Here is a 13,479-nt window from a genome sequence, read left to right as displayed (position 1 = left end):
GGACACAAACAATTTTGAGCATTAGCGTAAAAGATCATGATAAAAATCATCCGTGATATCGCGAATAGGGACTTCAGACTGTTTGTCGTGCAATACCTCTCTCTTCTCTGGAGTTAACAGCTGTTCTTGCTGAGCATACAAAACCTAAACGGACACAAACAATTTTGAGCATTAGCGAAAAAGATCATGATAAAAATCATCCGTGATATCGCGAATCAGGAACTCAGACTGTCGTGCAATACCTCTCTCTTCTCTCGAGTTGAACAGCTGTTCTTGCTGAGCATACAAAACCTAAACGGACACAAATAATTTTTTATAATTTGCGAAAAAGATCATGATAAAAATCATCCGTGATATCGCGAATCAGGAACTCAGACTGTTTGTCGTGCAATACCTCTCTCTTCTCTGGAGTTAGCAGCTGTTCTTGCTGAGCATACAAAAACTATACAAACACATTTTTGCATTTGCAAAAAAGGAAAATATGCAGGAAGAACTACATGACAAGTCCAGTTCATTTTTAAAATAAAGGAATCCCATGAAAGACAATTTCTGCTTTTGGTTCATTATGAGCCTATAGGGCTATCTTAATTCAAGCAAATGAGCAACATGTGGAAAGATACATAAATATGAATGAAACTTTATAAAAAGAATACTAATGCATAAAATTTGTTGAAAAGGTTGATTTTAGAGGATTTTCACATTTGAAAACAAGCAACTTTAATATGGAACTTAAATGTCTTCGATGCACATACAAATCTGTAATAATATGAGACAGTGTATTCATCTTGGGTCACAGATTTGCTCAAAGTAAAAAAATTCTCTTATTTTGCACATTTTTGTCATTTTTACGTAAGAAGGAAGTCCAAACATGTATGTGAAACTAACTGAACCAGTTGTCAATCCTTTCAACATGTGTGTTCATTTCAACATTAACATTTCAAACAAGTGTAGAAGTGAGCAAAGCTCACATACCCCCGCTTCCCACTTTGGGACATGGAAATGACTGATATTGATATATATAATGTGACAAGGATCAGCAGCTCACAAGACTTTCTCTTTGACTCTACTAAACTTTATATACATGTTAGATAATAGTTTTGGCATGTACTGATTACGGTAATAATTTATGGAAACTAGATTTTTTTGTGTTTTCCGTGGAAAACTGACATACAATTGAACTTGACTGTCTCATGTTGCACACAATGAAGTGGACGTAGATGAAGATTGCTATTTTTTAGCACATGGCATATCTGTGGGTCATGATTAACTTGTGTATTAAGTTTGGTGAACCTAGCATATATAGTTTCAATGATATGCCGTGGTCAGGTAACCATCAAATACATTTTGCATGTACCTAGCATGAACCTAGCATGTAAACTTTAAGAGATATGATCCGGACAAAATAATCGAACACATTTGGCACTAAGTCATGTTTCCATGGAAACAGCAAAAAATAAAATTCATATCTGGATCTAAACCCCAAAAGGCACATCTAGGGATCATGCTTGATATGTGTACCAAGTTTGATGAACATATTTATGAACAGGAACCATGGTTTTATGGATAGACAACTTCTTTATTGAAATGGATGCGACGTTTCGGTGTAGATGCTAACACCGTTATCAAGCAAGGGATCATTCCTGTTCAAGATAAGAGTAGTTTAACATGGAATATCACCTACAAATATTTCAACAGATAATGCTCATCACTAGCGAAACCAGTTCAAACCAGACCAATGCTGCTTACCTTGGGGTGAGCTTTGAGACTGTCAACATGTGTATCTGCGCTGCGTTTTGATCGATGATCCACTTCAGGATGGCTCAGCAGGAATACTTTGGTGCTGCGCAGCTGAAAGTACAAGAAAAACTGTTAGTGAATGAGCAGATAGTTTCTTTAACTATATAACAAATATCAATTCAAACTCTATTAGCTTGACATCTTGATAATGACCCTTGATTGTTACCCTGCCTGCATAGGCGCTCGACTCTGATATATTTATAAGTATGACCTATATGTATAAGATATAAGAAAGGTGTGTCAGTAAATCGAAACAAAATGGCGACCCGGCTCGGCTCGGCTCTGTTTCGGTCTGACAAACGCTTCCATCGCTTTGACCGTTGAATAAACTGCACAATTTATACTCAGTTGACCTCTGTAAAGTACCTTGCGTATCACAAACCTGGTGATTTTATTCCCATTTAAAGCTTTCAATAATTTTGCCGTCTATACTCGCACGATGTCAGGACATATGCCCGGAAGTAAACAAATCTCAGGCTACAGACCCGCACCGAATAGTAGAGCGAGTGTCTGATTGGATAGCGTCTTCTATTATTCCCACCTCTTTTAACGTGCAATCAGAGACTCGCTCTACCATTCGGTGCGGGTCTGTAGCCTGAGATTTGTTTACTTCCGGGCATATGTCCTGACATCGTGCGAGTATAGACGGCAAAATTATTGATGGAAGCGTTTGTCAGACCGAAAAAGAGTCGACCCGAGCCGGGTCGCCATTTTGTTTCGATTTACTGACACACCTTTCTTATATCTTATACATATAGGTCAAACTTATAAATATATCAGTCGAGCGCCTATGCCTGCCTGTCATTGTGCATTAAGACGATAACGGTAGGAGCAGACGACTCAGTTGCAGAGTCAGTTGTTGATGTCTGATACCAGTGTATGAAATAAGGCCCGTCCGACCGCCTGAGACAGGCTAGATTTCTGCCAGACGGTCTAATTTTACAGCTAGCCAGCCCGATGGACGGGTGAAAAACAAATATTCCGATAACATGTCCACTGGTACTGACTGGTTAAATCTCTTCTGGGCTGGTAAGTTTTTGAAGTTACCAGCCCAGATGTCTGGCTGGGGTTTAGGCTTATTTCATACACTGCTGATTAGGGCTGCACAATATAACCGGTTTACCGATATTAACTGGTTCAGACATGAAAACGATATGTATTACGATACGCTGATAGAAAACCGGTATTTTGACATGTATTTGGAAAACTTCGTAACACTTGGAAACCTTGATGATTGTGGCAGTTGTGGTAATGGTGGTGGGAATGATCATGGTGAAAATTACATTTAAATATTATCTATATTCTCATTTTGTCATGATTAAAAGTTTTTATTAAAGCTTAATGAAGCATAGTGATTTTGTTGTGTTTTAGCTTTATAAATAAAGCATTAACTTGATCATTAGTAGTTTAGTGTTAAAAAAAACTTCTTGCAATATATTGCAATACATATCGCAATATAAGCTTTCGCATCGCAATATATCTCAATATGAAAATTCTCTGCAATACCCACCCCTACTGCTGATACACCTCAACCTTAAAAGTAATTCAGAGCAAAGATTACACTTCATGGAACCTACAGGATTGTAACAATTTATGCCCTATGGAATTCCTGAGGGACAGAAGACTGCTACAGTGGTGAAGTGAATCTAAAAGCTGCCTGGGGAGGGGTAGATCAATTGTTTGACCAAGCTGAATGGACAAGGAGTCAGTACATTGTCTCTGACCGGGGCATTCATCGTATCTCAGTTGGCTAGCTCTACAAAACTGAAACTTGTCCAGACAAGTGCATCGTGCTACTCAAACTCGGTTATGCATGTCGCCATTTAAGAGCAATAATGTTGAATGTGACAATAAATTTCAATCAACCCCACCATCAGTTCTTTGTTGCAAATGTTAAATAACCAGATGTTTGTGTAGTGAAGTGGATTTGATTACCCAGAAATGAATGTCATACCTCATGCTCAACTTCGAATCCCAGGCTTTCGGCGATCTCTTCAACTTCACCTCTGTCTCCGTTGACCTTGACTGCAAACTGGTTGATGAACTCGTTGGCATCAGACAGACAGATGCACAGACAGACTAGAAGGGCCTGGGTCAGCTTGACCCCTACACTCCTGCTCATAACTACCTGGAACAAGAGACACACACATACAGCATGTTTCTTTCGTCTTCTTTCATGTTTCATTTGTTTGTTTTGTTTTGTTTTGTTTTGCATTGGGGTTTCTTGTGTTGCATTTGTTTATTATGTTTATGAATTTTTTTCCTTCATTCCTCTATTCAGTTCGGCATGTTTGTATGTTTATTTGTTTACTTGTTGTGTGTTCGTTCCTTTGTACCTTTCTTCAAGGTCATGTGCTCGCCCATATATTGATATAAGGACTGACTGACTGACTGAGTTTGGTTTTACGCCGCTTTTAGCAATATTCCAGCAACATCACGGCGGGGGACACCAGAAATGGGCTTCACACATTGTGCCCATGTGGGGATTCGAACCCGGGTCTTCGGCGTGACGAGCCAACGCTTTAACCATTAGGCTACCCCACCGCCCCCTATTGATATAAGGACAAAACATCACTAATGCAGCAGGATAATGGTCGCCCAGCGTTCAGATGAGTTCCATCAGGTTTTTGGAAGCAGTGTTACATTGCAGTACTACCAAGGAAAGTTGTTTCTCCAGAATCTCTCAAAAAAGAACATGTATTGTGATTAGACAGAACAATGCCGAATTGAGCAACCTGTTCATGCTTGAGTTGTGACATAACCTTTGACTGACTTTCGGAACAACATCCCCAAGGATATTTTCAATCAACAGTCTTGAATGGACCACAGCTTTTTCACCTGTATCAACGCAGATGGTGGTCACACCCAATATTGACGTTACTAATGGAGATGGAGACTAACACTTAAAATATATCTTTGACAAAAATAAGCTCGGCTGAGATACATTTAAAATGAAACAGAGCCTTGGTGAGACGGGAAATTCAGAAGCTGAGGAGTGTCTAAGTAAGTGAGTTGGGTTTTATGCCGCTTTTAGCAGTATTCCAGCAATATCATGGCGGGGAACACCAGAAATGGGCTTCACACATTGTGTCCATGTGGGGAATCAAACCCGGGCCTTTGGCATGATGAGCCAATGCTTTAACCACTAGGCTACCCCACCGCCCCAGGACCTGAGGAAAACCTAGAATGGCTCATTCATGATGTTTACATTGCAGACAGTGTGAGGAGGAAAGGAGGACAACAGTGGTTCAGGGACCTGAGACAGTCTAATGGACTTAGTCACACCAACTCTCTGTTAGGGCGTCACTCTGTCTCCTGGTACAAGTTTTGTCAAGGAATCTATTATGATAAATCCAGAAAGAACTCTTTATTATTTTTTAAAAAGCACATAACAATAGCACTACCCTATAAGCAGAGACCATATACCAATATATCACTCAATGTACAATGGATAATATGAATGAAGGCAAGGAACTCTGATGTGAGCCATCGAATCACGAAGATCTCAAGGTAATTATAGCTTAGTGTTGCGCAACAGAGATCAGTTCCTAATTAGCTCTGTCACTCAGGCTGGTCCCTTGGTATATGGTCTCTGCCTATAGGGTATATGTAACTTCTGTGTAGTTACTCTTTTCTGTCAGTATATATTTACAAGGCAATCTGTGGACAGGTTATTGGGCAAGAGATCAGCTCTTGGATGACATGTACGAACTATAGACCATGTTTATTGTGACTAAGCATTAAAGCTGTTTATCAGATTGAACCATAAAAGGTCCCACCAGTATGCTTCACTGAGTTCTCCCTGGAGTCACAGTAATAACAAGACCACCAAATACTCTCAACAACAGTCTCCGTACATCAGCCTCTATTGATGTGCGTCAGCGTGTGACAACACGAGGTCAGATGTACTTTGACGTCACAGGTGACTGATCGGCCGACGGTGGCCGGCTTTACGGTTATTGCCATGTTACCACGAAAATAAACAAACATGCAGATACACACAAAATTGTTAAAACAGTTCGCACATGTTTCCATTTAGCTATCTTAATCGACACACCAAAGGACTACTTCCCAGAAAAATGTATTTGTTAAATTTCATTTGAGATGACAATGTTTTATCATGACCTCCAAAACTAGGAGTCAAGAGGACCTCCAATTACATTTTGACAACTTAAAACTGGCCTCAGAAAATGACAATCTCATGAACACAGCAACCATTAAAAAACTTTAAATCTGCTGAAGCACATTCATACAATTGTCAACGGATTTGGATGATTCACAAAAATGACCCTTGGCCTTATGAAATTCCTGGAATTCCATGGATCCACAGAAAATTCTCATCCCTTAATATGAGTGTCCTGTAATGCAATGAAATGGTGCAGTGTTCTGAAGTGTAAGACTTACTAAGTAATTTCTATTAATTCTCTTTCTATTAATATCAATTTTCTATTGATTCTCAGGGCACAATATATATACAGTGGACTCTGTCAATACCGGCCTCTCTTAACACCGGCACTCTGTCTACATCGGCACAAAGTGTCAGTCCCAGCAGAAATGCACGTTATTATCATTTAGAAACTTCTGTAAACATCGGCATCTGTCTATTCAGGATATCGGCATTGTTTTTCAGTCCCAACGAACAAGTTGTTATGAAAACGAATCTGTAAAAACCGGCACATGAAAGACGGCGTAACCCTTTGATGCAATTAGGTCCATGAATGTGCATTCAGTCACTGCCTTGTTTCTTATTCAAACATTTTGTTAATGCTAAAGTGACAGTACGACAGCGAACTTCCGTGTGCGCAGGCGTCATAAGTGAACCTAGCTAAACCGGCACTCTGTCAAAACCGGCATTTTTACTTGGTCCCGACTGATGCCGGTATTGACAGAGTACACTGTACTGTATTTTATGCACATTTCTGCTTTTCCCTTAGACGGATTTGTCTGTACAATATCGTAAACAGCATTTTGTTTTGCTTGTTTTTGAAATTCACACTCTACAGTATAGCAAGTTTATGAGTGAGTGAGTATGGTTTTACGAAACCTTATGCAATATTCCAGCAATTAATCACAGTGATGGACAGTATAAATTGGCTTCACACACTGTACCCATATGGGGAATCGAACTCGGGTCTTCAGCGTGATGACCAAACACGTTAACCACTAGGCTACTCCACTGCCCCACAAGTTTATGGGGATGGATGATGTCTAGACCAGACAATCCAGTGATAGATATCATGAGCATCAGTGTAATAGTCGGGATGATGACATGTGTCAATCAAGTCAGGAAGCTCGACTACCAAAACATGCTGATCACTTCTTACAACAAGCATGGGTTGCTGAAGACAAATTCTAACCCACATATAATTAGGGAGCATCTTTTCATCACGTGTCTATCTTTTTGAATAGTTGATTGTTTAGTATACTCGTTATAAGGAGACAAATATGCAGAAACATTTTGGTATTTCGAAGAAAGTCTAAACCCTACAATCTGTTTCACAAATAATTTGTAGCGCTGTTTTAACTACCCTACGTCAATATACACTTACAGTTATCACTGCCCTTTACAATGTCGGTCAAGATGTCAGCACCATGTTTAAATGAACTTACTGGCTTTGTGTAATGAGCAGGTATTTCCTAGGATTTAAACTAAGAGCCTTGGGGAAAAGTTGTAAAAAATTGTTATTTTGTGCAAAATTGATATTCATCAAATCTGCAGCTGTTAGTACAAATTCCTAAATTGAAAAATAACATATCCCAGTTCTTACTGTGATTACAACTACCTGTGGAAAGAGTGAGTGAATGAGTGAGTGAGTGAGTGAGTTTGGTTTTACGCCGCTTTTAGCAATATTCCAGCAATATCACAGAGGGGGACACCAGAAATGAGCTTCACACAATGTACCCATGTGGGGATTCGAACCTGGGTCTTCGGCGTAACGAGCTAACGCTTTAACCACTAGGCTACCCCAACGCCCCACCTATGGAAAGATATAACACTAACAGTACGTCTTTCCTGATGAGACTTGTATTTACTTGACAATAACAAAAATATATCAAATTGGCACCAGTGCTTACTTCAACAATGTTTTATTTAATGCAATGTTAAGTTAAATATTAAAACATTTCTGAAATTGAAACAATATAATTATGATTTTCCTGAATTCATGCTTTGTTTTGGATAAAGGGTGATATCTTTCAGTTTATTTTTTATATACTTTTTAAAATATCTATCTGTACCTACAACAGAGCAACAAAAGGGGTTAAGGCTGTCATTTTTACCTGGACAAAAATCTGTAAGAGGTGTTGAAATGATACCTTGAATGTTTATATCAATCATTAATTTATTGGGTAGTTTTAGACTGTCTTCTAATATACTGCTATTCTAACCTATCGGTCCATAAAACTGTTGAATAATCAAATACATATATATGTTAAAAATGTTCTCCAAAATATTTGAAAGTATAATTTCACTTAATCAGTATTTTCAAAATATATATAAAAAAATAGTAAAAGAAAACATTATAACATTAGCCTGGTTAGAACACGAAAATACTGAAATATTAAACAAAATACTATTTTCAAGCAAATGAGAATTTTCCCTAGTTTGACACATTCATTTTATCTCCGCCATGGCAAGAAAATGACTTGTGTGCACTTTAGGAAAAGTCTGATATATTCTCATGTCATCACTGCAATGACCACCTAATCATCCCACGGCCTCTCTCCTCGGAGACTACATGTATAACGGGAATATCAAATATGAAGTAATCGCATGGTAGGAGCTGTAACGATGCACTTGATGTGGTCGTTATCTTCATTCTAAGCAATCTCATTAAAAACTTACATGTATTAATCCTATAATTTACCTCTGTTCACTCTATGTGTTACGATTTGATAATCAATATCCTTCCATGGTATATGAGCTTACAATAAGATTATCAGCTAATGGAAGCATGTCAGTTCTAAGCTAAGATTGAGCAAAACATTCAGCCATGCATATCTAAAATGTTGCATTTCAAAATTAAATTTAATGGATAGTTGGCATGTAATTAACAAGGGTTCTGTCATGACAATAATGTGGATTTCCAACACTTCCTGTTATTTCTATGCACCATGAAATCTACACATAAAAGTGTTTGCTTTTTCTTTAACAAATTTCAATCTTCACCGAAGTCCCGGGTTCGATTCCCCATATTGTTACAATCTGTGAAGCCCATTTCTGGTGTCCCCTGCTGTGATATTGCTGAAATATTGCTAAAAGTGGCGTAAAACTCACTCACTCACTAAAAAAGTTTAGAAAGTTGGACTATTAAAGAGAAAACTAGGAAATCTACCAAATCATACTATGTACAGTTAAGTCAATTCTTCTAGAGATTAGGGAGTAAATGGAGATAGAAAGTCAAGTAATATATTTCTAATTTATTACATTTTAATCATTAAACATGCTCACAGTAGGTAAAACTTTGCATCACAATCTGACCTCATCGACTGCTCTCATTGCATGTACAATTAGTGACACACTGAAACGTGTTTGTGTCAAGTCAGTCGAACTGCATATAGTGGATGATAAGTGGACCAAATAACATTTCTTGTGTCGTACTCAGACTATTAATGCTTGTTTGTTTGCAGATATTTTGAAGAAAATACAATGTTGTTTTCTTATTGTCACTATAGTCTGAAAAAACCAGAACCATTAATTGAGTATCATTTAAATCCTGCAAATCCCAACTTGAAATGGGTAAGAGTTCCTCCCGTTCCCCCATCCCAAATAATATTTATAAATATACTAAAATTATTAACAAAACTTAACACAGCAATTACTAGAGAACTCACAAAATGACTAAAAGTCCAAAATTTAAGTTAGGGTTAGGTTTAGTCGAGTTAGGTTTAGGCTTTGGGAAACGGTAGGAACTCTTTCCCAAGTTCGTTTCCTCAAATTCAACTTTTAACAATTCTGTGGATCTCAGGCTATGGATTGTGACAATCTGAAGTTTTGCAACTTTGTTTAAAATGTTCGATTTTCTTCAACACCCGACAGTTCTTACCTTGATGTATGTTCCGTTCACTGCATTGTGAAATACGTCGTCTCCCCACACTCGTCACCACGCCTACACTAAATAGAGGTGGCAGGCTATCTGGCTGTTTCGACATAAATAAATCTACCCGGAACTTGCGTCAAACATCGTACGGGGTACACTGACCCGAATAAGTCAGCAGGAGAGTATTCCGATTGAAAAAGTCCCCTATGCAAAGGGAAGTAAGTGGTGTTGACTTCAGTCAAATTAGCACTCCTTTGTTGAACGAAAATTGAAGTCTGTGTGTTTAATCAGAATTATCCCCTGGTCCAGTGGTTTACTTACCTCACGGGTAGCCACGTTGTACAGGAAATAAATAGACTTAATTTTAGACTGAACCACCTGGCGAGTTTTTAACGGAATTATCAGGAGACGTCGCCTCGACACCGTGCTGTGATGAATTCCTATACTTGTCAAAACACGATTCTAGAGACCAGTTGGTTATGATCAGCCTTGAATTGACAGTTCTACGAAGCTGGCTTAAAGAGGATAGTATATTGTAATGATTCATGAGAGACCTTTCCTATCCATAGTAAATGCACTCTGAAAATATAGCATGTACTAACATATCGAACCCACCCCACATACTAACAGAAAATGACTACCTTGAAGTTAATGTTTTGCAATCCAGAGGGACCGGGAACCCGCCCCCTTTGAAAATTTCTGGATCCGCCTATGGTTACTACTATATTTCAAATTGTATTAAATCACTTTTTCATACAAACTTACGCATTCAGAAAGATGCATGTAAAACACGCATACTAAGATTGCGTACGAACGCTCGCACGCTTGTAGAAATCCTAAAAGATTGGCAAACTGACAAGTGGTAGCATTGGAGATTTAAGAAATCCGCAAAATAATAACAACACGAACTTCCCTGCTTTGTTTATTAGTTTGTTGTTTAACGCAGCACTCAGCAATATTCCAGCTATATGGCGACGGTCTGTAAATAATCGAGTCTGGACAAGACAATCCAGTGATCAATATCATGAGCATCGTGAGCACCAATTCTAACCCGAGTGGTGAGGCCAGTGAGTGAATGAATATTATTTAAGCCACTTTTCGCAATATTCCAGCGGTATCACGGCGGGGGACACCAGAAATGGGCTTCACACATTGTATTCATGTGGGGAATCGAACTGGGTCTTCGATGTGACGAGAGGACCTCACCGGGAAGCAAGTTCTTGTAGTCAGGAGCCCAGACAGGCACACATTGACATCAACGCATTAAACCCATGAAACCACACCAAACACAACTGAGATGTGTTGAAAAATATCGAATGAAAAATACATCCTCCAAAAACAATCATTTCTACATGACAAACGTGAACTGCTTTCACAACTGTAATTGCTTTACACGTCAAAATGTCGAACATTTATCACTTCGTCGCATGTATCTAGGAAACAGTTCTCTGTCATTTTAGAAAGACGGGCAGATAAAATGAAGTTATAGAAATTGACACGTGTTCGTTACGCCTGCACGCGACAACAGACATTTAACACAGATTCCAGAACCCTTGGTGCCAATGCCCACTCGCAGACATCGCGATTGATGTATGTGGGCAAATATAATCAATCGTTTATCAAAATGCTTTAAGAGGGGAGCGGAAGTGAGGATGGGTATCACTTTTACGGGGGGAGGCAGAGCGACTGTCATTGACGAAATTGACAAAAGTACATTGAGTCGGCTCCCGGGGATATATACGGCAGCAGCAGGAAGAGACTGAACTAAGCAACATTTCTCCCAACTATCATCCAGGTAAGTGCTTCTGAAAATTCCTTATATATAACAAACAGGTACAACATTTTACATCATTATGAGGAACAAAATACATTTTTCTTTCATAATATGAATTTTTTTTAAAAATTGAAACAATATTTTCAGAGCAATGTGTTACTGACCAAAAGTTGGGCAAATTTTGAGAATGACCCATATACATTCTGTAACGAATGATGACATACATGTTTATACTTTACATTACAACTCTTGTTCGTACGTTCATGTATTTATCTCTTTATGTTTTTGATCAATCTGTAAAAGCAACATAATTATTTTTCAAAATGATTTATATTAGTTATGTTGTATGCAACCTGTCTGGGAAAAGAACGTATACTCCGTGTTTGATGGTGGCAAGAAGTTAAACAAACACACTTTGCTGTTTTGAAGATAAGGCATTTGATATAAGTGTCGTTGTGTTCTGGATATTAAGTTAACAGGTCTTTGAATGGCATGTAGCAGTGATTCACATGAGGAAGAGAGTTTTGTGGATGTCAACTTCTTTGTTATGAGGAACACAACGTTTCGGAGTATATATTTACTCCTTCGTATTATAGAGGGACGGCGTAAAGCAATACTCACTCACTCACTCACTCGTACAAAAGAAGTTGACATCAATACAACTCGCTGTAACTGTTGACAGCCTTGGAATGTTTTGATTACGTCAGTAATATTTCAGTCAAAACGATTTTTTATTTGTTGGTAGATTACAAAAGCAACTTTTATAAATGTTAACAAAAATTAATGGCAGTTTCTTTTCAATTCTACTTAAGTTCATGAGTACATGGGCATCCCTGCTTTTAGATCCTACTTAGTGTCATAAGACACTTTCTTAAACTAATTTGACTTACAGGTTAAGCGTGAGTGTTGTATATTTTTGTTTATATCCGCTTTCGTTGATCGTGTCCACCGTACACGCTTTTGTTTGCAAGCTACTGGCAGTAGTTCCATAATTGCGACAAACAACCTACTCCACACTTTATAATCAGCTCACGCGTCTTCATATTTGCTACCTCAAACTTCTCTTTTAAATGAATAAGGGCAGTCGGGGTAGCCAAGTGGTAAAAGCTTTCGCTCGTCACGCCGAAGACCTGGGTTCGATTCTCCACATGGGTACAATGTGTGAAGCCCATTTCTGGAGTCCCCGCCGTGATATTGCTGAATATTGCTTAAAGCGGCGTAAAACTAAACTCACTCACTCACTCTCTAATGAATAAAACTCACTCAGTTTCATGGGCTTAAATGACAGGAATGGTTCAGTGACAGTTCGCAGGTTCCCAACTTCACAGTTTTAAATTGAAATATTTCACTCACAAAATGTCGATGGGACAATAGGAAGCTGCATTTTTTACTAAACCTACAGCCCCTGTTAAAACACAAAAATATTCAACCAAAGGTTTTTGGAAGAAAGTCCTTTAAGCAACTCATTAAAAGCCTATTTATATTCCGAGTTACCACGGCAACCCTGATATGTTTATCTTATATTCTATGAACATCATCAGAGAGACTTCCGTAAACATGTTGGAAAGGAAGTAATGTATTATACCATCTCTATGGCACTCCCAGTACCGGTAATGTATTCCGTGGTATGTTCCAAATAGAGCCAATACAAAGGAACGTAAACTGACTACCAAAATAATTACTTTGATGTTATACAAATTTACATAAAAAACAACATGTAACAAAAACTTGGAAATTATCTCGTTTATATACTCATGCCAATAATGGTTGTCACCCCTCCCCACCCCAACCCCACACACACCTCACATCTCACCCCACACCCCTTCTGCAGTTAAACAAATTGAAGGGGGTGACTATCTGAAAAGCCCT

General features: G+C 38.5%; 1 protein-coding gene across 1 annotated transcript in view; it reads right to left on the bottom strand.

Annotated features, from left to right (window-relative positions):
- The window catches only part of LOC124257971 (PC3-like endoprotease variant B), a 41,583-nt gene extending 31,598 nt beyond the window's left edge, over positions 1-9,985 (bottom strand). The window contains exons 1-3 of the mRNA XM_046692046.1: positions 9,843-9,985; positions 3,752-3,925; positions 1,747-1,848 (exon numbers count right to left, since the gene is read on the bottom strand). Of these exons, the coding sequence (XP_046548002.1) occupies positions 1,747-1,848; positions 3,752-3,919 (270 nt within the window). The 5' untranslated portion in view covers positions 3,920-3,925; positions 9,843-9,985. The remainder of the gene's footprint in view (positions 1-1,746; positions 1,849-3,751; positions 3,926-9,842) is intronic.
- Between the last annotated feature and the right edge of the window lie 3,494 nt (positions 9,986-13,479).

The sequence above is a fragment of the Haliotis rubra genome, unplaced genomic scaffold, assembly GCF_003918875.1.
Source record: "Haliotis rubra isolate DU_JTF1 unplaced genomic scaffold, ASM391887v1 Scf68, whole genome shotgun sequence".
NCBI classification, from domain to species: Eukaryota; Metazoa; Mollusca; class Gastropoda; order Lepetellida; family Haliotidae; genus Haliotis; species Haliotis rubra.
Note: the sequence above shows the minus strand (reverse complement) of the source record. Positions and strands in the feature narration are given on the sequence as shown.